This window comes from Vidua macroura, chromosome 4, assembly GCF_024509145.1.
Source record: "Vidua macroura isolate BioBank_ID:100142 chromosome 4, ASM2450914v1, whole genome shotgun sequence".
NCBI lineage: Eukaryota > Metazoa > Chordata > Aves > Passeriformes > Viduidae > Vidua > Vidua macroura.
The window spans coordinates 3,151,362-3,176,909 of record NC_071574.1 but is presented as its reverse complement, the minus strand read 5'-3'; the positions used below and the strand labels follow the sequence as shown (position 1 = coordinate 3,176,909).

Below are 25,548 nucleotides of genomic sequence, written 5' to 3'. Positions count from 1 at the left end.
TTAAACCAAATATTTGTGTATTTAATTACGTTAAGAGCTCAAGGAAGTTAAAACCATAGACAAATGCACAGAACCGTCAATGACAATGAACCAAGGCAGCAACATTGTCATTCCCTGCTTTAAACAGTGTCTGAAGCAACTTCTAAACAAGTACAACCTGGGATATTCATGTAGAACTGAAACTGTGATTTGTTTGCTTTACCTAGTACAAAGGATTTTCCAACACTTGAGTAACTTATGGCCCATGGTTGTCATTTCCCCATGTGCTTCCCATAAGCAGATGTCTTCCTTTGTACACCAGTAATAGATTTTTCCCCAAAAACAATGCAATCTAGTTTTCATGGTAACACGCAACAGCATTCTCATCTTGTTCCTCTTCATCTCCATCCTCATCTTCATCCCCTTGATCTCCAGATTCAGTATCATCTTCATCTTCAACCTGAAATACAAGATGTATTGTGATATTGTAATATCGCTTATTCTGATCCAACCTTTTGAAGGCAAGACAAATGCTGTGTCTTGATGATGTATTTGCACTCTAAATGAGTGCAAATAAACTTCAAGATAACCTAAAACAACTATGCCACATCAATTAATGCTTATTAAATGCAACTGTCATCTTGCAATGTCCATAGTTCTTTACTTCTCTGCTGAAGAGGGAAGTGGCTGACCAGTGGGGAAAACAAGGCAATGGTCAACTCTCATTGATGGCTGTCAGAAGTTGTTGAAAAACTGATAGATTTAACTTCCTTCTATAGAAAGGGGCCTCACCAGACTTTCTGGATCGAGGATTACCGTGCCCAGGCCTGTCTCAGACCCAAGAACTCCCTGGATCCATTCCTTCGCTTACCGCTACACCAAAGTCCTTCAATTTCATCTTCTGTGCAGATATTGTCTGATCCTGGTCAGCCAAAAGCACCAGGAGATCATCCTGTTCCTTCTTGGATTCTGCAAGTTCTCGCTGCAGTTTACTGTTCTTCTCTTGCAATATAGCAACCGTGCTAGTGGATGAATCCAGCTGCTGCTTTAGTGATTCCTTCTCCTCAGAAAGGGACTTGACTTGACTCTGGCAACAGGAAAATCCCACATCAAATTACAATGCAAGCATAGGTAAAGTTGAAGCCCTGTATCCTTCAAACACATCCTACACACAACCTTTAGCAGCTCCAGCCCACCATTGGTTCCTGTGGCCTTGTTCCCCCACACACTTAGACATCCTTACACAAACTATTACAGCTTGGATAAAGCAGGAACAAATATAAACAGTGGTTACCTTCCTCCCAGTCAAACTGGACTGTCTGTGTCAGAGTAAAGCTACACCTTAGACTTACACCTTAAAGACAGACAAATTTTTATTTCCCAGGTGAAAAATGAAGGAGACATCCAGCTTCCCTTCCAGAGCCTGAAACACTAAGGATGCTGAGGAAACAAACCACTTCACTCCCTGGCTACTGTAGAGGCCTCCTAATTGAAGGCTGAGTATCCAATGGCTTGGTTTGGTGCTCACCCCCTACCCACCTTCAGCTCTTTGATTTCTTGCTCCAGTCGTCCCTCCAATTCTGAGCTTGTTGCTGCTGTCGCACCACTGTCTGCTAACATGGGACCTGCAGTTGTATTCTGTGGACAAGGAATTCCCCCTCAGTGTTGCACATACTAAGCCAAGACATTGCACAGACTTTTTTTTCAAAGCATATTCTCTTTTTACAGCATAGCCAAGGTATGGTGATGACATACACCCCATGCTGCAAGGCATCAGCAAACAGATCTGTGCTTCCTCAGATCTCAGACTTGTACACACACATACACACCAAGAAGAAGACAAAGCAAAACCTTTATTTCCTAGCCGATGCACTTGAAAGACTTGCAGGTTTTTTCTAGGCAGACCCTATTACAGGCAACCCACCTCTGCTCTGATACTTCTCAAGTGACACAGAAGTCTTTTTATTAGGCCAAAGATCCAATTTATTAGGCTAAAGCTCCAATTCTTTGCAAAAGGCTACTAAAAATAGCAACAGTTTCATCTCAGTCAGCCCTACACAAAGTTATTTCCAAAATGTGGCAGCTGCCTGTCAGCTACAACTGCCACATGGCACAAATTTGAGACCAATGCCTCTCCAGTTGGAGCACACTTAAGCCAGTCCTCCAAGGAAGGGAGGCAGTAGGATGTAGGATGTGGCCTGACAGCTGGAGGGACACACCTCCAAAGGCATCATCACAAGCACACATGGCCAGCACATGTGCAATGGCATCTTCCCTCCCAGCAGCTGAGTCTGCCTCTCCCAGACTGTATGTACATTGAACACTTGTTTGTCAGCTGCTTCTGGGGCCCCTGTTCCTGCAGCATGATTTATTTGTTAGCTCTGCTGTGGAAGTGTCTGGAACATTTTCAGACAACTTGTTCAGGTTCTGCAGCCCAACATTGCCTTTCTAAAGCAGTTTATTAGTTTTGAAGACAGTCACATTCATAAAGCCACAAGGCTTTACTGCTTCATCAGTTCAGTACACAGCCAAAAAAACCTCTGCAGCATTTGGAGGCCTGCACAGACAGATGTCCCAATCATTTGCCCTTGAACTAAACATCAACTTTCAAATTAGTACCCTCAACTGCTTGTAATAATCACGATCTCTCTCACGTGTATGATATCACACTCTGTGTCTCACAAAGGCTATTTAGTTTAATTAGAGCATAAGCTTGGAACAGCCAGTTGTTTATAATTGTTTAAAAATGCCAAGGACCAGTGCCATCAGAGAGAACTAACCTGACTAAAAGTCCCCTCTATGCTCATGAAGGATTTGTCCGGGTAACTCATGACTTAATTTGAAACCCTGCTGGAATCACTTGCCAATAAGTGCACTTATAAGGAGTTTGGTTTAGGGAAGTAGCTACAGACAGTAGCAGGAAGGCAAGTCTTAAATAGAAGAAAGAACTAATTCACCAGTACCATCACTTGTAGCTTTTGATTCTCCATCTGAAGCTTAGAGATTTCCGCAGACTGTAGTTGTGTCTGACTCCTGAGCATTTCTAACTCCTTTGGGAAACAGAGACAAAACTTCTCAGTTAATCTGATAAAACAACATATTCACATGAAATTTTCCTGAGGTTAAATGCTCCCAGACTAACTGCTTCTAGCAAATGTAACAGGAAAGCTGCCTCTCAATGAGACCACAACAGCTCTTTCCTGAAATGACAAGGCTAGAGAGCAACATGCACCATTGTCCACTCTGCTCTTACAAACCCTCTCCTGTGGAATGCCCAACCAAGGCACCTGTCAGAGCCTCAGTCACTTATAAAGGTGTTTCATACCACTTGCACTCCCATTGGTGTCCTCTGTGCATTGCCCCTCTCAGTGCAGAAACCCATGACAACTTATTAATCCAGGCACCATTAGTTCTCCAACAGAGGAACTGAGCCAGGTATTTTTTGAGCAACAGCTACTTTAAAGAACTGAATCTCCAGTTATTTATTCTGTGCTGTACATCTAATACCTGCAAACTCTCATATCAACATTTAAACATACATTCTGCACTGGGATAAATACATTTTGCAAGTCAGTTCAAGTGTCTTCTGCTGGCTCAAACCTGCTTAGCAAAAACAACTGATTCATTTTTAGATGCATAAACTTGATACTCCAAGATTAGGACCATCATCACAAAGATGCCTGATGAAAAACAGCAACACATTCAGGAATCAATGCTCCTCCCTGAGGAGTAAAGCTCCCTTCCCATCCCAAGCTACCCCTGTTCATCTGTGCTGAAATACCACAAGTTCACCTTCTGTAGCTCATTACTGTGCTCCAAGCCACCAAATCTGCTGGTCTGTAAAGACTGCTCTGTAGCTCCCATTTCCAACTGGGAAGAATTCTGAAAGAAAAATGGGAAAAAAAAAAAAATCAGCTTTAGTACTAGAATTCTAAAGGTAGTCACATTGTCAAAAAACTCACAGCTGTTCTTGTGTTACCAAATTCCCAGCAGAGAAGTCACAAACAGCCTGAGCAATGTACATCAAAGCTCTCTGATGAGAGCAGCTGGTTGTGTCCTCTGAGGTGGGTGCAGAAGGACCTTCCACCAGTGCAAATGCAGCACTTACCAATTTTTCTATCACAGAATCCTTTTCCTTTAACTGCCCTTGCAGCAGCTCATGCTTGTTTTTCCACTCTTCCAGTTCCTCTCTCAGTTTGCTCACTTCTTCTGTCTGAATGCCATTCATCTGCAATGTGTCACCATGGGAATTATGATGCTGGGTGTCCTTTCCTAAACAGCAAGAGGTTACAACCAAGGTCAAACAAGCAGTTCCATAACTTAGTTTCCAGCAGACCAATCAAAGTACTTGTTACCCATCCTGCTCCTGCCCCACAAGCCCCTTCTCTTTCTAACTAAAGGAGCAAAGCACAGTACTTAAGAACTCTCTACATATAAAACAGAATCAACAATGAAGAGCTCTCATTTGCCGTTGCTTCAGGTATGTGTCCTGCCTGCTGCTTCAGCTATTCCCTTCATCCAAAATAACAGCATGGACAAATTCTGAAGGTAATTGATTCCTTACATGTTTTTAATCATAAGTAATCATGAAGGCAGTTTGGGTATTTTTAATCATGTCATGTATACCTTATCAGGCCTTTTGATCCTGGGATAAGGAGAACATACTGCCTGATTTACACACTAAATTAGCAATTTCCCTAGTGACAGTAACAGGCTTCATCTTGCACATCTGCCAGACCATCTTCCCCAGTTCACACTTGCATTCCAGACCCAAACTTCAGCCCACTTCAGGGTCCATCTGGTCACGTTCTGAACCCGGAGAGGCAGTAACTGGTTTGGATTGACTTGACCCAAGGCAGAGGCAGCCTCTCCCAGCAGCTCCCACTGCAAGTGTGAGCTCTTACACCCACAAGGCTGTCTCTGCTGGAGCTGTGCTGCAGCTCGCCAGAAGCCAAAACATCTCTGCACAAGCAAGATGATTTTACATTGTCACTCATGAAGCCTACCCAGCTGTACTTTCAGGAGATTATACTGGTCCTTATGCTGTTGGATCTGAGACACTTGCTGTGTGACTGTAGCCTGGAGCTGTTCATTTTGAGATGTTAAAGTGTTGAGTCGTTGTTTTAGTTCTTCAAGCTCCTGGTCCTTGTGAAAGAAAAATAAAGCACCATACTATATACATACAGTAGTCATATATATATATATACAGTTATACTATTAACTCTGGAATACAATTCTGTCAGGAAGGTGAAGGAAAGCAGCAAAGCCCTGAGCTCCACCACTCGGTGCTACCCAGGACAGATGAGCAGGAGGGCCCCCTGCAAACCTAGCTAACTATGCCTAGGAAAAACACTCGGCAAAGACAGCAGCAGCCTGTCATACCAATAACAGGAGGAGAAAGGGAAAGGTGGGAAATTTGCTGATTGTCATTTTTATCTAGCATACTGAAGCTTGCATTTGTTTTGTCTACTACTTCAGGAGTCTTTAAAGAAATCATGGTAACTACAGACATCACATGTTCGTTAAAGTCTCTGGTAGTTCCAAAGCATCCCTAATGCCTCACATACCCCATGCTTTGATCTCTGAACACAGAACACCTGCTCCAGTTTCCCATTAGCAGGTTAATTAGCTTTGTTCCTCTACTTCTCCATCTAAGCTGCAGCAACTGTACAAGTTAACTGCCCCTGGAAAAAGGTTTTGAGAGTCCAATCCCAGCAGGTATGGCCAAACTTCATCAACAAACCATTTTTTCATTCAGCCCCATTTTCATCTGTCCAAGTGAGAGCCCAGAACTAAGAACTGTATCTCTGAAGGGCTGCAAGTTCTCCAGTTCCTCATTTGAAACGAAAACACTCCAACACAGGTAAGAGCTTGTGGCCCAAGGGAAGAAAAAGAAAGACCTTCACCAGTGTTCCAAACACTGACATTTCAGTTGAATCTTGACATGAGTGTTGTTAGAAGCATTTCTGCATGGCTAGATTCCCTGTTACTTGTTTTGGAACAAGGGGGATCAAAGTGCACTGCAGTGCCTCCAAAGACAAAACTGACTGCTTTTAGAGGCACATGTATGTGCTCCCTCTTACCTGCTCTCTAATGACTTTTTTGTAGTGAGTCACAATGTTGTCATGCTGTTCCAATGTCTTCTTGACCTCCTCTTCCTTTTTATCTTCCTCGCTGGACTTGTAAATTGCTTTACTTATGACACCTGTCAAAAACAGTTTGTCAGCTAGAGCCCAGTTCACATCTTGGTCCTCAGAACAGTCTCACTGTTTGAGTTCATTGCATTACAAACTCAACTTGCACATTAAAAAAGGGATTGTCACAGATTTAATAGAAATGGTGACTTTATTGCAGTTTACACATTTACTGTTTTCCTCCCTTCCAGGTAAGTAAGTGGGTGCTTAGAGTAATTCATATGAAAAAAGCTGTGCTCTACTTGCGCTATGGCTCCACTACAGCTGCAGCCCAAATCATTCTGTGAATAAGTTAAAGACTTAGGACTACAAGAGCAACAAGCAGATGAAACTGCTTGGGCAAACCCATCTTTACCATTGCTGCTTTAAGGTTTTATCTTGCTCTAGACTGATTTAAGTTCACTGCAATATTAATAAACAGGACACCGGTCAGATGTTAGACTGATGACAACCTGTGAAGCACACACTAAAGCAAGTGTCCATTTCCTAACAAGCCAAGAATTTCAGCATTCACCTTCTTTAACTTATCAATTAGAAACAGCAACTATCTGGATTATGTACTTCAACAAATGAAGCTTCTATGGCCATTTTATGTGCTCAGTACTTGAGTTTCCATGTGAGCACAGGTAAACACCTCTTGGCCAGTGTGATAACTCACAAAATCTATTGATCATCATTTCACTGAAGAATACCAGGTAATCCAGTTAGAATATCTATCTAACACTTAAACTGCAACTTGGGTATGTGATTACTTACAGCTATTACCATAACCTTTAGTGTTATGACACTACTTTCAAGAGTAATACAATATGTTCAGTAGCTCATCCATCAGTTTATGACAAAAACTAGAGAAATGAGTGTAACATCTCACCTTCCAATTCCTTTACCAGCTTTGTAAATTCATGGTCAAACATCATGTGGTCTGGACTAGAGAAACTAGGCTGTGGTTTCTGAGCAGCTCTGGAATAAAGTTCATGTTTGCTAATGAAGCCAAGCTTCTCAATGAAGTTCTCCCTGCCAATCCTCTTCTCAATCAGCTGCTTCAGTTTCTCTCTACAAGGAACAGACAAATCAATGCCAGTGCAGCAACAGGACAAGAAGAGAACCCATCATTCCATCGAGGTGGGTTCTGCAAACACAACTCTTATTATCTGTCTCAAGTCTTAATCCCACTGCTGTCCCACTTCAAAGCCTCTTGAACCACCATCTGCCTTTCACAGAACCCTTCCCTACAGTCCTGTTACTTCTCTATCATACTTACTTCCTGTAATTCTCAAGGGAATTGTCATTGTAGTAGATGGAAATGCCAAGCAAAAGTGCACACAGGCCTTGGACAAGCTGCTCCTCTTCTCCAAGGTTTTCAGCTATCTGCCCTGTGAGCTGGAACTCTTGATAAGGATATTGGAGATATTTCATCATCACAACACATGTAACACTTCTCCCTGTACACATTCCTTTCTATTTACACACAAACCCAAGCTTTGTTAGGAAGCAAGACAAAAGAGCTGACAAAACCCTCACAAAGTTAACTCCTATTTTGAAGGACTCAGGTGATCAGTGGTTTCCCAGAAATTTCTCAGTAGCTGTCTGTTTAACCTGAGAGATTTACTTGCTCCAGAGCACACCTGCAGTGTAGATAAAGGTGCCAGTTAAGCTTTATGTGCTCAGGCACTTGACTAATTTTTTCCTGAAAAGCAAACAGAGAAGTTAACGGAAGTACAAAGCATTCTTTTTGCCTCTTGAGTGTAAGTTTAATTCATGCTCAAAATACCAACAGGCTTGTTGCTCTAAAAATTCACTTGGCTGGCAGACTGAGACAGTTTTCCACACTACTTTGGTATGTGCACCTTACACACAAGTCAGCGTACGCAGAGCGCTAAAGGCTGATTTTGTCTCTTGGCCCAGTGCATTTTCTGTTTTGCAGAATCCCCACAAACTGATCTAGACAAACATTTAACTTGAACATGAATAACCCAGCTCGTGGCTAAGCAGGGGGGCTCCACTCTGCAAGCAGGTCAAAGGATACAAAAGGCACATTGGCTGGATTGTGAAGGAAGTGGGTGACAGCAATGGAGCAGTTGCTCAGCCAAGTACAAAGCAACATCAGTAGTCCAACCCTGGTCTGTACTTTGCTGCCCTGTGAAGAATGAACACCCCCATCATTACCTTACCACAGAGAGGACTAAAATACAAACCCAAGCTGTACTGGATCGGAACTCACCTACTTCCACCTTGTTTTTTCATAAACTGCAAGTCATGTCTTTCCAAATACCCGTTTGTTAGTTATACTGAACAGCTTTAATGCTTGGATAAAACAAGGATCAAACTATTCATGTTGAACTGTCCTCAGAGCAAACCAGCAAGCCACACAGATGTGAAATATTACTCAATGCAAATCAGCACCAATATAAAATTGTTAGTTCTGCATTTTTAATACAAGGGTGACATGAAGGAACATACACAAAACCCCTTGAAAAAAAGGAACAAGGCCTTTATTAAGTGACATAAGGATTCCCTGGAAAAGATGCATCACCAAGACATACCCTGCTGACTTAAAACTGCCAGGTGTTCCTAGTATTCTTCTGAGTAAAAGAACAATAATCCTGTAATGGCATTTGGTTCAAACAATATGCACATTAAGCCAGCAAGGCAAATGCTAACTGCAGCCTTCTATTTATCCTAGACAGACAAAATTAGTTTTCATCTCCAAATCGACTGTTGCCAATTGTGTCTCAGCTGCAGGTATTTGGGCCCAGCTGAGCTAAGACAAGCACCCATCTCTTCCAACAGTCAACATTCAGATGGCAACCAAGGAAAGTGTTCCCTCCCCCGCTTACAAACACTGGCTCTAACTGTCCCAGCAGGATTTGCCAGCCCATGCACACTGGGAATAACCCCTGTAACTGGCAATGCCCCTATGGCACATGGCTGTACCTCAACAGTCTCCAGCCTTGGTACCTGTGGCCCTTCCCTCCTGAGAAACATGGAGTTATTTCTGCTTGTGCAGCCCAACACTTCAGCACACCCACATGGTGCACACAGCTGCAAACCACATTTATGCTCAAGCACTGCCTGCTGTTCAGAGGTCAAACTGATGCGCTCTGCCTAAGGATTTTCACACAGCCCAAAACAGCCTCTCTAAAAACCATCTGTTTCCTAGACATACCATGATAATAACACCTACTTTGACAGATGACAACTCCCCATGGCTGTTCCATGGTTCAGAGCTGGTAATAACACTGAGCTGTGATCAACAGGGTAAAACACAACAACTCCACAGCAGAAATACTTTTTTTTTGTGCCACCAATAACCAACTCAGCTGTGTTTTAAACAATAGCCTGGAAACCAAACAACTCTGCAGGGATCATCTGCTCATAAGAGATCCCTGCTATTCACAATCAGGCAGGCTAAATGGTTCTTCCTCTAGCAGTCAGGACATCAGCAGCATATCCCCACTTCTGATGTACCAGTGTTTGCTACAGGCCCTTCAGAAAACACTATTTCTAACAGTTGTAGGTTTCCTTAGAAGAAACCCCACCTATTATGTGAACAGATGGTCCATTAGTCTGCCCCCCAAGAAAGAAAGCACCCGTGCTGCCCAAGATACATATCCCATAGTTTTGGGAGCACCCCCAGAGATTCCCCTGGAGGCACCAAGAGTTTGTTATGCCAGGGAAAACCCAAACCACTGCAACACAAAGCTGTAAGTGGAAACACATCAAAAAGCAGTTAAAGCAATTCTCCCCAGCAGACCCCAGACAAGAGGGAAAGGCCTGCCTTTGGCAGGAAAATACACAAGCTGTGCCAAAAAATACATACCCGTCTGTCGATCTTATCACCCTGCAAGTTACACACATATTACTTGAGAACCTTCAAGTGAAACATTTCAGAAACATCCCCCCATATCTGATTCCCTTTTGTCATGCTGTGCTGAACAATCACAAGCATTTGTACTGACTCAAATTTACCTTACACAGACATTCCAGGAATAGGATAAAAATGAATACTGGCTACTTTTGGCTAAAGCAGGAGAAAAGTCATAGGAACAAGTTCCAAATTCCAGCTGTTATTTTCACGTGCAGCAAAATCTAGTTGCCACCAGAGTTAACCAACTCCCTACTACTAGCAGGCTTTTTCCCTGAATGGTTCCAACACAAGGAGGCATGGGCCAGGAGGTGAACTTCACTCACTTGACATTTGCCAAGCCTGGTATTAACATGTTGAACAAGCTCAAAAAGGTTTTATCTTTGCATAGCAAAGCCAGCCATCAATACATGACAGCCTGGTTTTTTTCATTATGTTTCCAGTTAGCAGGTTCAGGTTAAATACCAAACAGGCACTTCTTCAGCAAAAAACATGAGTGGGGATTCTGCCAGTTAGCCTTGTCCTTTAAACCAAGTCTAAGACCTGGATGCTTTGGGGCCACCTAAGAAGAGGCAGCATCAAGCAGCAATCTGATTGAAAAGCAAGATTTCTTCCTATTCTCCTCCTTATCCAGCCAATACTTGTGTCCCCACCATGGCCCTGCCCAGGAGGGACACCACCCCTGGACACACGGAGCTGCAGCGGGGCAGCTGGTGCCGTACCTGCGAGAGGATGTTGGTGCACTGCTGCAGCAGCGACACGGGCGGGTTGCCGATGCTGGTGGCCAGCTGGACCCGCAGCAGCTGCTCCTTGAGCGTGGCGTTCTCCTGCAGGGCGTGGGCCAGGGCCACGGCAGCACACCAGTTGGACAGCGAGTCCGTGGAGAAGAGGCCCCCGCAGAGCAGCTGACCCGCCGAGACAGAGTTACCTGTAGCTACCAGAGCGGCCAAGAGGTACGAGGGAGATTAAAACAAGCCAAAGAACTGGCAAAATATTTCCGACAACACAGCTAAAACACAGAAAAAACAAACTAAGGAGGTTTTAGACAAATCTAAGTCCAGTCACCCTGCCCAGACCAGTCACTGAACAGCAGGTAAATAATTTCTCACGAGACACCAGGTGGTGCACTGAACAGGTGCTAGCTCAGAACCCACTGCAGAAATGGTACCCTGGCCTACCGTCAATAGTGGATGGCAGGAGCGTTGAGACGATTTCTCCTTGTCCTTTTTGGTTTTTGTACAGAAAGCACTGGAAACAGTAGAGAACAGCACAGCGGAGCACAAACGGCTGCCTCTCATTTACCATGGACATGAGCAGCACTACGATTGCAGGCCTGTTGGGAAAGCAAGGAAAAGCACAGAACTAAGAGCAAGGACAAGTTGAGAACTGAACTGTGAATGAAAACAGCTGCAAGTGTGTAATATGGACCTATTTCATGGTAAGGAAAGATACTGTGGCCTACCACTGCATCTATTACTATTTCAAACAAAAGTATTAAAACCCAAGGTGTCAAAAGTTTTTCAGTAATTTATACACAAAATAAGAGATTGATTATCCATTTCCCTTGGCTCTAAGTCCTCTTTGGACTATCCTCTGGCTAACAAACAGCAACAGCAGCTCATCCTGATCAAGGAATTTTTCAGTCACTGCTCATTTGTTTTTCAGGTGCTACATAACACCAGTTCTAGGCCTCATCTCTCTGCAAACACACCTGACACCTTAATGCTGTAGCCAACACACCCTGCATGAACTTGAAGCTGTTATTCCAGATCATAATTCCAAGTGTGGAATCAAAAAAATCTTTTTGATTTTTGATCCCATACCAATACCTTATCACCTAACAGAGTTAGAACACTTTTCTTCCTCTACCTTGGTGGATTAGAAGGTGCATTTACAGAAGCAAAGTAGTCTTGATTTGTCTGGCATCCTCGGATGACCTCCGATACAGTATTAATGGTCTAGGGAAAGGGCAGAGAAGAAAGTCAAATCCATGTTTAAATCTGAGCCATGGTCTACCACCTAGAGCTTCCAAAACTATTCCACTTTACCCTGACAGTTCAGTACTGAAAAGCACATACAAAATCTCAGCTCAGACTTAAGTAACATTTAACAGCTGTAAAAGATTCTGAGCAAAGCTTAAGGGACACAAAGCTCAGACACCTCCAGCCTCATTTTGTCTGCCAGATCAGTTTTTCTATGATAGCAAAATAACAGCTAAACTGCACATTTTTAAAAAGTGAAAAGGTGAAACCTTTTAAGAAATTAACAACTGGAATAGAGGAGTCCACACTCAATCCAATCACATGGTTTTATCAAGGGAAAAATCCCCCACCCTACATTGCTGGCAGGGCTTTCTAGAAGCTAAAATCCCTCATCAGTGGAAACCTTTCAAATTAGAGTATCTGTAGACTCTCCCAAAAAATAAAAATAACAATAAACCCACCCCCAAACCAGGAAAAGTCATTAACCAATTCAGTTGCTCTGGGATATGCTGAAATCTAAAGGAAAAAAATAGGCTAACGCAAATTCCTTCTGGTTGCAGAACACCAGAAATTCACCAACATAAATGACTCTGCCATTTACACTGCCCACACAGGAAGCTGACACCTCTGGCATCTCAAACAGGTGCTTAGCAAATATTCACTTAGTCTCTGCAGCAGCTGGTTATCCCTGCAGACTGCTGTTATCACCCATCTGGTCGCTCCCACCCCTCCATCCACTGCCCCTCTTACTTCCGTGAGGATATCAGCAGGAACGCCGGTTGCCATGAGGATGGTGCAGAGCTGCTGCAAGAGCCCACAGTGGAACATGGCCTTCTGACAGCTGCTGGTGGCACCAGGAGGGTTCGTGGGGGACACCAGGACCCGCACAAGCTACAGAGGAGGAAACACGGCCGTGTGAACAGAGCCTAGGACCTTCTGAACGCAAAATCAACCTCATGTGGGGTTTCACTATAAAACAGAATTGCTCCTTAAAATGGAGACTGGAGACAATGAACAGAATGTTTATCTCATTGCTACATATGGCTGCTTGATTTTCAGTTTTATACCAGGGGGTTCTTTACATAGAACACACCTAATCATGTTCTTAGTTGAAATCTCTGCTACATCTCAGGTGATATCAAGTTATGCGATATGCCAGCCATCACAGACTCACCTGTGACAAGGTTTGCGCTGAAAGCAGCACAGCTCATGAGCACTGGTGGCTAATTCTGAGCTGAAGACCTGGATTTCACAGTTGTGACATGACACTTGCCACTGCACAAGAGCTGACATGGGTAATTGGGAGCTGTAATAGCATCTTACCTGCAGCATCAGGTGAAGATTAGTTACTTTCTGTGCAGACCACCCACAGTTGTCATCTCCAACCTCAAACCAAGGCTTCATACGCTGAATGTACGAACCTTCCTTGAAGAAGTTCTGATTGGAATTATTATTCTTCAACAAGTTTTGCAACAGGAGGAGACAGTCTTCCACCACTATGCCTGATGAGACAAAGTATCACAAGGTGAATCAAAATACACCACATGGAAACAAATTAGCTTGTCCATACACTGAAGATGTTCTAGATGGAACAGAGCACGCATTTCTGAACACTTCCTTCTTAACACACATCAGGCTTGGATCAATAAATAGGAACTTTGTGAAACCATAGCTGTTTTGCTTCCAGAAGTACAAAGCAAATCCCCAAAGCATGTACAGCTCATATCAGTTAAGTGGGTAAATGGGAAAAACTGCCAACAAAACTGACCATCACTGTGTGTCCCAAAGTTCACCTGTTCCAGAATCAGTCTACACCATCCCTATGAAATGTACTGGAAGTTGCTCCTGAACTCCGTTGTGATTCCAAGGCAGCACCTCCTCCTGGCTCACGTATTCATTCTCTACAATTACTGGCTACCATCTTCAACTTATTTCTAATCTACTTTTTAGTTTTTGAATTACATTCAGATAAAGGCTCCTTCTATCAGAGGAACAGATAAGTAGCAGGGGGGAAGGCAGAGATGTCTCAGCACATAGGAATTTACATAACAAGTCTCCTAAAAATATTAATTGCCTAAAATAGCAGCTTTAAATCAAAGGTTTGCTGAACACCTCCATGCCGACATACCTGGAATAATACAGCTGGGAGAGAAGCAGTAACTGCTCCTGCAGCCCACAGAAAGGTCATGGAACAGCAACCTGTCATGCTACTGAAATAGATTGTAGTAAATGTATCACATATTGCTAGTAAAAAAACCAAGCCCTCAAGTGCTGCATTATTCTTTGCTCCTTGTTAAAATTATTTTCTCCTCCCAACAGGTGACTGACTCCTCAAGAAGGTGACCAGAAAACTGAAGTCGTTGGGTTCAGCTGAAGGAGCTCAGCAAGCTGTTACTTCCAGCCACTCCAAGCATCCAAGGACCTCGTGGGAAGAAGGCAGATGCTTAACTTGGTAAGTGACAAATGCAGCACAGACATGTGACACTGCCATTCCAAGCAGATACATCCGCAGTCCCAGGTCGAGCAAGAACACACTAACTGACGCACACATGCTCAGAGTGACTTGGTGTTTTAACTAAGTATGCCAGCTTTTCAAAAGACAGCTACCTGGACAATCTGGTTTTGCTTATTTTGTTACAACCAGTCTATAAATTTTGATCCTTTTACCCACTGACTGAGTTCCAACCTCCCACTAAGGTAAGCCTGGAATCATCAGCTCATAGTTGCAGAAGCACAAGGCTAAGTCTTAGAGTCCACTTACCTCCATCACTGTTCCCTTCCTCTGTTATGATATCCAGAAGTCTCTCAAAGGCATTTTCAAAGGCAACAATCTTCTGTATGGCTGCATTACTTTTGGTCAACTGCTGTAACAACAGGACTCCCTTGACAGGAGGAGAAGAAAATAAATCAAACCTGGGTTTTAACAAAACTCTATTGTTTTTCACAAGTCCCAGCTCTTGGGAGGATGCTCAATCAGCAGCACAACCCTCAGCCAGGATGACAGGCACACCCCCACGCCCTGCAGCTCAGCACATGCACACCCCCCATGGACAGCAGGCACGGGTTCCTCGGACCTCCACGTGCTGGCACAGAGGATGCCAAGGGGCCCTGCAGAAGCCCTGCACTTACATCATTGCGGATAACCTCCCTGGAGTCTGCTAGCAAATCCATGAGGCGGGAAACACCTGCAAGAAACAGTGCAAGGTGCGGCTTTTTCATGCTGGAGCTCTCAAAAACATCTTGCTCAAGACTCTTCTAGGCCTCTGCCATGTCTGCTGAGCATCAAGCTCCAAGTGTATCAGCAATGGATTCAAGCACTTACCCATGGGGCTGACCAGAATGATCTGCTGCACTTGAGGCCCCTGCTGCTTTAAGAGAGATGTCAGTAGCTTCACTCCAGGCCAACGAACATGGAAATCAAATTCCTGAAAGGATGGAAAGGAGCATGAACTCCTCAGTATTTAAACCAGATACACTGACAGTTCCTTAATACTGCTCAAAGCATGACATAGGTTCCACACAGGAAAAGTAGAATATCATGCTTTTTACTGAAGTTGGACTACAAAGGAAAGGAAAAAAAGAAGAGAGTATTGTGTTGTTGTCTCTCTCAAGCACAATCATATGCTCAGTTTGGGAACAAAAATTTTAACAGCTCCAAGTAAAAAGGCAGTCCATGAGGACAAAACATTGCAACAGAAAATGAGTCAATTATCATGCTGCTGGAAAGCAGTCATCCTTTCCACTTCAACTGCATCTCAGATATAACTGTCTCCTGATGGTTTAATGATCATCTAAAAAGTAATCCTTGTACAAGGGACAACCGCTGCTGTTTGGGGAACAATAATCTTTATTCATTCTACTAAAGTAACTAAGCCCCTTTTTCAAGTAACAGGATGAGAGAACATGGGGAAGTTTAGATTAGCTATTCAGGGAAATTTCCAAAGGTGGTTGGGCATTCCAAAGAATGCCCAGAGCAGCAGTGGAGCCATTCCTAAAGTGTTCAGGAATCATGGATGTGGTACTTTGGGACACAGCTTAGCAGTGAACATGGTGGTGCTGCTGGGTTAACAGTTGGATTCTGTGATCCTGGAGGCTTTTTCCAACCTAAACAGTTCTGTGATTTTCTTCCATGCTCCCCTGCTTTAAAAGCTGCACCAATGGTGTTCATCCAGGTCAGTCCTGACTCACCTCCAGCCCCACCTTCACTGGATGCTGGCACACCTCAGCCCTGACACCAGCTTGACAAGGACAAAACCATGGCTCTCTTCATTAGGTAAAGCACCACCCATCTCTCAGCAGCCTGAACATGACACAGTTACTCACCTCCACCAGAGTCAACAGCAGAGTGACATTTTCTTGCTGTTTAATGAAAATCTCTGTGAACTGACTCCCCAAATCATCAACTTGTTTTGCTGAGTTTTCTTCTGTAACAGCAAAAAACAACATATTGCAACACAACTAGAACAACTTGAGCAGCTGTGATTTTTATTCTTACTAAAATAAGGCCACAGGTGACCATAAAATGTTGAGTCACTGTTATAAATGTTAATTGAATTATTTTCAAAACAAACACCAAAACAAGCTTTTCACAAAACAAAAAACCCACATTACTCTAAATGTAACTTTTCAATCTCAGCAGTTACATCCCCATATAGCTCCACTAATCCAAAAGGGCAGCCCCTCATGAGTAGCCTACACTGATGGACAAAAGCAAAGTACATGTCACACCGAGAGCCTTGAAGGGTAAGGAATATAAATAATCTAAAGCTAATTACCCAAAAGATCTTAATTCTTCTAGTGGGTTTAGCAATAGAAAAAGACCTAAACATCGGCAAGGGAAACGAGTCACACAGACAAGCATCAAAACCTCTCACTCTTGGAATCTGAATTGATTTCAAAGGTGCCAGAATTGAGCACCATTCCATTCTTCACCCTACAGTTAAATAGAAGTGGGCTAGCACTTTGTCTTACCAAATTATTTCATGCATCACTGTTGCATGAACAAAAAACAAATGCTAAAGTATCCCACAGAATTACCAAACTCCACCTAAGCAACACGTCTGCACCACTGCTATTTTTCTAGGCTGAGTGACAACATACGTAACTGTTGCACAAAACAGTGGTGTCTAGGTACTACTGGTTGGCATAATTAAGGAATGGCAGCTGAAAAACTGAGCAGGAGCAACTCTAATTCAAAGGGAAAGTGTTAGTTTTAATAGAAATAAACAGCAAAGCAAATAAATTTCTGACTTTGGATTTTCTCCTCCAAAAACCACTCTGCTCTAAATTTCTAGCTGCAGAAATTACAATACATTACCAAAAAAAAGTTGAAAAGGAAGACTGTCTGCACACAAAATTATGTGCAAAAATAGCTCTAGCTCTGCCATGTAGCACCTAACAGGACAGAGTCCTACTGCGACCTCTCTGAAGCCGAGGGTCTTACCAAGTCTAGGCCACTCCTGAACTGACATAATTTACAGGAATGAAGATTAACAACTCCACACAAGTTCAGCTTCTGTATTTGCTGCTGTAGAATAAAAGGCAACTTAGCTGGGAATCAATCACACATGGATTGCACATCCTGTAGCTGGCTGCAGGCCAAGGAGAGAGAACCCAGAAAACCGAACCATTAAGTCAAAATACTTGACTTAGACTTGTCCATGAGCTGTGACTGAATGCCCTTGTACCACCCTCAGTTCAAACAGCAAGTGTTTGAACTCTTGCTGCCAACTGTTGCCCTTGCACAAGCTCCAGGTGCTATGGCAAAACCTGAGCAGCATACACAACTTGCACAGCCTCTCTCAGGCTCTAGTTGTTTTTTCTTACTCTAGCCCAGTATTCTTCTATGAAAGGGCCAAATCACATTTTTTTCTGTTCAAGTATTTTTCTGCTACATTTAATAAAAAAACAAACAGGCAAAGGGAAACACTATTTTCCACTTACACCACAGATCTTGCAACCAGCCTTCCACCCATAATTGTTCCTTATATCTACACATTCCCAGGGCTATGTCAAATCAAGCCAACAGCTTCCATCCAGTAAGATCAGATCAATTCACTACCAAGCAGCACTGCAGACTAGAATTTAGTTTAAAAAATAAAATCAGTTTCAAAAAGAGAACATGCAAAGCATTAGTGGCAACCTAGGGTAGAAGTGAATACTGTGAATATTTTAACATGCATTGCTTAAAAGAGACACTGTGAAGGATGCTCACGTGCAGCTGATGCATTGGTGTCCAGCTTCAGGGCTTCTTGCAAACAGAAACTCTGTTCACTAACTTTGGTCCCTTAGAATCTTACCAGTTTGGGGCTGCACACCTTTGAGATCCTTAGCAAGAATTTACCAGTACTGCAGTCTCTGGGGATCTGCTGGCATTCAACGTGCCAAATCACAGGAGAAGTCAAATCGGAAAGACACTCGAGCTCCAAAGAGTAAGGATAGAGCAGAAGGCAAAATGCCTTCCCTGAGCTCCAGTGCAAGTTTCTACAGTGTCCTTTTTAAACAGCAGCAAGTGTAACCAGCAGGAGTAGTGACTAGGGCTAAAACAAAGTGCCATATTTATATAAGTAAAGGTTCTTTTACCTTCAGAGTCATCTGTCAGTGCAGATAAAATAAAAAGAAACAAGAGACAGGTTTACCAGTTGAACAGCTTTCCACACAGCACAACCAATTACAGCATAAGCCCAGGTTTGCAAAGCAGCCATCCCAGCTTCCTACAGCAGCTGGACTCCTGTGGGAAGTTCTGATGGAAGGGGTCAAACTGAAGCATCCCATAACCCTTACAACCCTGGTCATCTCTCACACACAACTTCAGCTGGACAATTCTTGGCTCTCGGGAAAAACTTCACAACACTTTTGTCCAGTCCACGATCAAGGCCTCCACCACAAACATGAATACACCAGCACTATGAAACTCTGATCTTGTTCTAAACCTTTTTAATCAAGACAGGGAACTGGAGGAACATGGAAAAGAAAGCCAAGGAAGCCAAGCACAATTTGAAATGTGGTTTAGAATAACATTCATTGGCCTTGGAGACCGGTTTAATGGCCTTCAAAAATCAAACAGGTAGGAGTGGCATGGATTTTCACAGCCCAGCTGTACAAAGACAAGTAGAATCTTTCCAGTCTCTTTATCCACTGCCACAGCAGGGTTGAAAAAGGTTTTCACACTTATATGTGGCACCTTATCGCAGCTACCTGAGATGTTACATCTCAAAACCCTTGTTAAATCATGAGATGGTAATGTCTCATTTGACAGTAACAGCCAGAACTATCCTTTCCCAACAGCAAAGAAGGACTTGACTCTTGACTTGCAAACTAGAAAAAAAGTTCCCCATTCCAACCTGGCTCCTGTTCAGAGAACAAGGGTTTTTTAATTAATAAGCAAGAGATCTAGTGTTACTTCAATGCAAGCTACATCCAAGATCTTAAGCATTATCCTAAGAGCTACACACAATAACAAAGCAGGTCTAGGTGAGCATTAGTAAATCACAGTATTACAGCTGATAACTTGAACCAAGGAAAGCAATGCCACAGTTAATACAACTATTACTACCAAGTGCTTACCTTGCTCCTCCTCTTCTAGGTCATTCGATATAACATTGTAGAGTGTGTCCAAAGCATAGCCAATTATTTCAGAATCTGAACTGCAAACAAAAGAACCACTTTTCTTTAATGACTTATTTCCAACTACTCTTACAACATTGCTCTTCTGCCCAGGCAGTTGCCTTGGCAGCACTAGGCCAAGTAAGAAGCAGAGATTTATTGCAGCACCACAAAACCATGAGCTATCTGCTCCCTGAACAGAGTCAAGCTCCTTTTCCCAGTTCCACTCCCTCAGGTGAGCCTCAGGAAGTCTGATGGAACCAGATAACCACAGGACTCTTCACTGTAGGTGCATCTTTAATTTTCCGAGTCACTCCCTCCAGCCTGCTCCTATCCCAGCAGAAATCCTAGGAATACTTTAGACTTGCCAGAAGATCACCAAGTGAAGATGCAGACAAGCCTCAGCACTTCCCAGGTGGGACCCTCCCTGCTACACTTAGGCAGAAGCAGAGCTAGACCTCAGAGCTCGGGGAATGCAGCAGCTGCTGTGGATTCTGACAAACAGGTGGCCTCCGTGTCACCAAACCCACTAAACCTAATTATCACAGGGTTTTGTACTCCAGCATCCCCAGAAAGCTGCAGGGAAGCCCAAAGCATTAGTTCACCTGCTCACACCCAGACTCTTCTCTCAGGAAAGACCTGTTTCTTCTGCATTACCAAGTCTGAACCATCTGTAAGCCCTATGCTACAACCAAGCTCAAAAGTTTATGGGGCAAAATATAACTATATCATTTCTAATACTTGCTTTCTTGCTCTTAAACCAAAAGAGAATGAAAGCAGTTGGTTAAAAAAAAAGGAAAATAAAACATAAAACCACAGAGAAAGGCGTATCCAAGTGCAGAAGGACACAGCTCACAGCATTTTCATTACTCTATCAAGTATCTGAAAAGAAGACTGTCAGAAAAAAAACCCTCTCACTTCAGCTTCCAAGTATTTACTCTCACTGATCTCCAAGGCATTCCAAGTAAGGCCTCCACACCAGAGATAAATTTGCACTTCACAAGGCTGCTAGGCCAGTTTAGAGCAGAGGCCTGAACAACCACCTAATCTTTTAGTCCATGGAAGCAGCCTCATCTAGCAGGTATGACCACATCTCCAGCTGCTCATGCTTTCCCTTTACTGTCATTTTTGTTCTTGAACACACTACCACAAAGTCTACATTTCCCTTTTCATAGAAAAGAAACAGATCCACATCTAAAAACACACAGAAAGTCTTTCTTGGAAACTTGAAAAGCAAGGCTGCAGCTTGGTGGGTTCTTTAACGTCCCTTGATAGGGAAATTACAACAGCTCCAAAAGAATAAGCACATTAAACGTACACATGATTAAAAGCATGGCCTTGTTTCCCTGGTTGAAAGACAAGACATCACAAAATGAGGACAGCAGCATCCCACCTCTGCTGTTCACTGCCTTTCCACCAGCTGCTGTTTAGCACATCTCATTGATTATTCTGTTCATGCTGAACTGTCCAGCTTTACTGTACAGTAAAAGCCATTCAAGAAACAAGACTTCTCAGGCATCCCTAAGAGGCAGCCTTTGTGCAAGGCAACAATCCAGCACAAGGAACCTCAGCCAACCTGCCTCTGCTAGTGGTGATTTTCCACAGCACCCAAACAAGGTGCCAAGTTCACCAAAAACAGCAGAGCCAGAACCATGTGGAAGTGAGGGCACTTGTGCATGGACTGTCCTGCACATGGATAACCTAGGTTTGTGCCTTAGGAAAAAAAAAAAAGCCATCTCTTAGGTCCACATATTAAGCTCCAAATTCTTTCAACTCCTTCAATTGTCACACTGAAATTCAAAAACCTTTTAATATATGTAGCAGTTAAGGATCACGTTGACTTGTCACTCCAGTGCCTTCTCCCACACCAACAGTTGAGTGGTATTGCCCAGTTCTACAGTCAAATGCCAAATTTTATTCAAAATAATCCCTGGTGGGATGTAGCAACATCTCAACAACAACTCAGTCCTCTACCAGATCACTATTTCATATCACAAAATAAACACATGGCATAAGAATTCTATTGTATATAAGTCTGGAGCAAGTAAAAGCTGACTCAGGCTCCAGGATGCCCAGTTCACAGAGCTTAAAACTTAAAAGAAATCAGTTTTCTATGAAACAAGTTTTAAGCCCTTGAGCAGGAGACTGAGCTTCAGACAACCTACAAGTAATTTAGCAAGTGGAATGATGTCTTCCACTTACGAAGTTGCATGTTGCTGTTTCAGGGTAAAGGCTGTAACTAATTCACAGCAAGACCCCAGGATCCAAGGAACTGAGAACTGGACACAAGCAGAATTTATATTTTTCTAATCAAATTAAACCTGCTGTCATCTTAAACTTCACAGCAACGCATGCAATGGCCACAAGCCAGCACGTGCCTATGATTTACATGAACACAGTGACATGTGAGAAGACAACTTCAGTCACTCATTGGCCTCTCTTCTTAAGCAGCTGCAGGGCAAAAAAAAAAAAAAAACCTAACAGGTGGAAAAGAGCATTTTCCACTTCTGCATAAAGTTTCAGGACACTTCAAGTGGACACTGGAAATGTGCAAAGATCAGACCAAAACGGCAGCCTCCCATCAGACTAGGCTTTGGGGACAGCTGAGCCTGTGACTCACTTATTAAACACTGAATCAGCTCAACTGATTTTGATTTCCACTGAAAGAGCCCAGGAAACCTCACCTCTACCATTACTGACACCAAACAGTAACACGAAATCCAGCGTGTAACAACTGCACTGATTGCACACACAGACTACAACTCTTTCTCCAAGAAGCCACAGCAACCAACACTTGGCCCAGCTCATGTGCTGGCCCACCAAACAAGCAATAGATATGACTCTAGCAACATCTTGTCAGAGCAACATCTTTTCTTCAGCTGAAAACCCAAAAAAAACCCCACGTATTTTTAGTTCTTTCCACTGCAGCCTGAGTCACACAAGACATGTGCAGGACCCCACAATTTCCAAAGGATCAACTGGAGCCCAAAAAGCACTGAAAAGCCTCAAGTTCCTGCCCTAAAGGGTTCATGTTGCCTTCTCAACTGGATCAGTAGAGCCCCGCCTCCCTTCTCAAAGTTCAAATCTGCCCTCAGAGCAGATAAGTGGATGAAAGTAGGCTCCTTAACCTAGTTTTTTTAAGGGCTTCCCCTTCACATCCGTGACAGTTACTCCTATAACCTTCCCTTTCACTGTTTGCACCAGGTCAGACATCCAATGTTAACTACCCAGCCCGCAGAATAGGAATAGCATGGACTTGCCTAGACAGCAGCCTCAGACCTTTTTCCCAGCTGGCATAACTGGCCAGGCAAGAAAGGCCTCAATTGGCAGTGTCAAGTCCTATATCCATAACTGGGGCAAGAGGCCTCCTGGTAGACACTGAACTGCAGCTTTCCTAATTCTCCTCAGTACCAGCATCAAAGGACATGCTCCTCCTTCCAGTCTATGCCCATCTAGGTATTCCACAGGCTCATGACTGTCTCAAATTGACCAGCTTGAGGTTCAAATCCAGACTGAACGACTACCCCCTTACGTTTGCCTACCTAAATACCACGTATGTGCAGTATTTGAAGCTTAAATCCAAGGACTGCAAACAGGTTCCAGAGTACAACATGTGAGCACTGTCAGGTACAGCAGTGATTGCAAGGATGGATAACAAAGACATTCCAAACACTGGATTGCATAAGTATTACATTCTAGTCCACACAGAGCACTCAGACTCATGCCATCTGCCTTAGCAGCAGCCTCAGAGCCCTGCTCTCCTGTTTGCCTGAACCCAACTTGTTTTTAACACGCATGAGTAAAAATACACCCCTGCTGACTTTATTCTTTTTCTCTTAATTCTGTCTAGCTCCCCTTTTGCCCAATAACAGCTTGATCTGGGTTATTCCAAACAGTGTCTTTAGTTAACGTGATCCGTCTGGACTCACCTCTCTACAGTAGTGCAAAGACAGCCCTGAGAAGCATTAAGACATACTTTGGTAGTACCTTCACTCCAGAGCTTGTCTTTCTGTCCCTCATCCGGTTCCTGGAATTCTTTCTTTTTACCTCCAAATAGGCTCTGAGGACATTTACCAGCATAAAAAGCCAAGGTGGCAGAGGAGTTCTCAGAAGACCAGCTGCCCTCTCAGCTTTGTCCGTACAGCGCACCAGGTCAGCATCTGCTGTGTCAGCAGCAGAGCAGGGTCAGGCCAGCAGCCCAGAGCAGCTGCAGGATGCTTACCGGTCTGTCTGGAGAACGCGGATGAGGTGTTCCATGGCTTGTATGCCGACCTCCAGCCGGTATTTCTGTTTGGACAACACACAAAACAGTTAATGGTCGAGGACAAGCACCAAACAAAGACTTTTTAACAGTACCTGACAAAGCTACTTGAAATTCACGCGGCTACTCAGGAAGTTGGCTACGTACCTTGGATAAAGACTTGAGAGCACGGACAGCATCCCTCCGGTCATCCAGCAACGTGGACGAAGCTACGCGGTCACACAGCTTCTGGATCTGGGAGGGTACGTACAACAACACACGGGATAAGCCAGCGCGGCGCGGCTGCAGGGCAGACTCCCGACACACAGCCTGCGGTCAGGAACCGCAGGGGAGAGCTGCTCCCTGCCCGTTCCAGCCAGCAGCTCGCGGCCCCGAGCAGGACCGGGCACCACCCGGGCCTGTCAGAGGCGGCGGCGTCGGGGCGGCCCCGGCCGGGGCTGTCCCGGCCCCACAGCCCTGCCCCAGCCCGGCCGCGTCCCCCGCTCACCGTGTCCGCTCCCGAGGGCTGCGGGCCGGCGCTGGGGCCGCCCATGACGCCCCGCAAGAAGTTCATGGCGGCTCGGCCCGGCCGGCGCTGCCGCCCCCCCCCGGCCCCGCGGAAGCGGCCGCCGCGCCTGCGCTGCCACGTGGCGCGGCCGCGGCCGCGGGCGGGGCCCGGGCTCCGCACGGCCCGGGAGCGCCGAGCTGCGGCCGACAGCCTCATGAGGAAAGGTTCGCTCGCAGCGAACAGCAGATCCGCAGGGGCTGGGGGCATTGGCCTGTCTGAAAAGTACAAAAGCACGCAACTTGAGCACAGTTCCCCCCCCTCCCCGCGTCTCGGGCTCTGCGCATCCACAACAACCCCCAGGCAAACGCTCAGGCTTGGAATTCAGAAACTGCATTCGCTTCCAATGAAAAGCAGCAAGGTGATAGCTACCCTTAACTACAAGTAGAAAATGTCCAAACACTTTTGAAACTGAGTCACCTCAGTGAGAGCCAGAAGCTTACCTAGATAAGACTGATGGTTCAAGTCCAAGAGCACCACGAAGTTCTTAAATTACTTCCAGATGCTGAATGCCCCCATTGGATGCTACTGCGACATATTTGGGATTCCTGCCGAGGAGCAACAGCCAAGAAGCAGAACCTCAAACCCTTCAGGCACTGCACTCATACACCAGCTCCCAGCCTGATGCTGCCTTCCTGATGGTTTCTGGTATGGTTCGACAGTGTTTGGCTTTCTACATAGCCAATCAAAGCAATTTTAATTGCAACTACAGCACATGGGCACAGAAAGGGTCAATGCCATCAGTTCCAAAAACGAGTTCACTTCATTCCATGGAGACCCCTCTCACATGGCAGTTTAAATCAAGACCTTTGAGGATTTTATTTTCCTTATCAACTACAGAATGAAATGAACCCAGCACGTGGCCCAGAGGGTTTTTACCTTGTTGGGCAACAAAGAACCCTTCAGTCAGGTTTGGTCACCAAATGATGGGGTGGTTATAGCAACCACAGCCATGTCAGCAGTTTCCTGATGCAGAGGAGGGCAACTCCAGCCTGCAGTCACCACACAGCCCCAGCTGTGCTGCAGCCTTGCTGAGCACAGTCATGCATACCCGGGCTATGCATTCCCGACTGCTTCTCCCCGCAGCCTGCCCAGCAGCGTGCTGATGCTACAAAACC

General features: G+C 44.4%; 2 protein-coding genes across 7 annotated transcripts in view; one reads left to right on the top strand and one right to left on the bottom strand.

Annotated features, from left to right (window-relative positions):
- USO1 (USO1 vesicle transport factor) lies at positions 1–24,468 on the bottom strand. 4 transcript variants are annotated; one of them, XM_053974843.1, is made up of 25 exons: positions 24,374–24,468; positions 24,034–24,120; positions 23,848–23,912; positions 19,587–19,666; positions 16,344–16,444; positions 15,343–15,445; positions 15,150–15,205; positions 14,782–14,902; positions 13,344–13,522; positions 12,771–12,911; positions 11,908–11,996; positions 11,217–11,371; positions 10,761–10,972; positions 9,994–10,014; positions 8,200–8,310; positions 7,435–7,553; positions 7,045–7,226; positions 6,063–6,184; positions 4,986–5,124; positions 4,088–4,251; positions 3,772–3,861; positions 2,943–3,029; positions 1,519–1,617; positions 851–1,066; positions 1–439 (listed from the first exon to the last, which is right to left on the bottom strand). In XM_053974843.1, the coding sequence occupies exons 1-25, from the start codon at positions 24,437–24,439 to the stop codon at positions 332–334; spliced, it is 2,913 nt and encodes a 970-aa protein (XP_053830818.1). In that variant the 5' UTR covers positions 24,440–24,468; the 3' UTR covers positions 1–331. The 4 variants fall into 4 exon arrangements, with proteins under 4 accessions (XP_053830818.1, XP_053830819.1, XP_053830820.1 ...); XM_053974844.1 differs by having other exon boundaries at positions 10,761–10,966; XM_053974845.1 differs by lacking the exon at positions 9,994–10,014.
- The window catches only part of G3BP2 (G3BP stress granule assembly factor 2), a 37,269-nt gene continuing 26,112 nt past the window's right edge, over positions 14,392–25,548 (top strand). The window contains exon 1 of one of the 3 annotated variants that reach the window (XM_053974849.1): positions 14,392–14,472. In XM_053974849.1, coding sequence (XP_053830824.1) covers positions 14,461–14,472 — 12 coding nt within the window. In that variant the 5' untranslated portion in view covers positions 14,392–14,460. The remainder of the gene's footprint in view (positions 14,473–25,548) is intronic. The other 2 variants (XM_053974850.1, XM_053974848.1) reach the window with 2 other exon arrangements.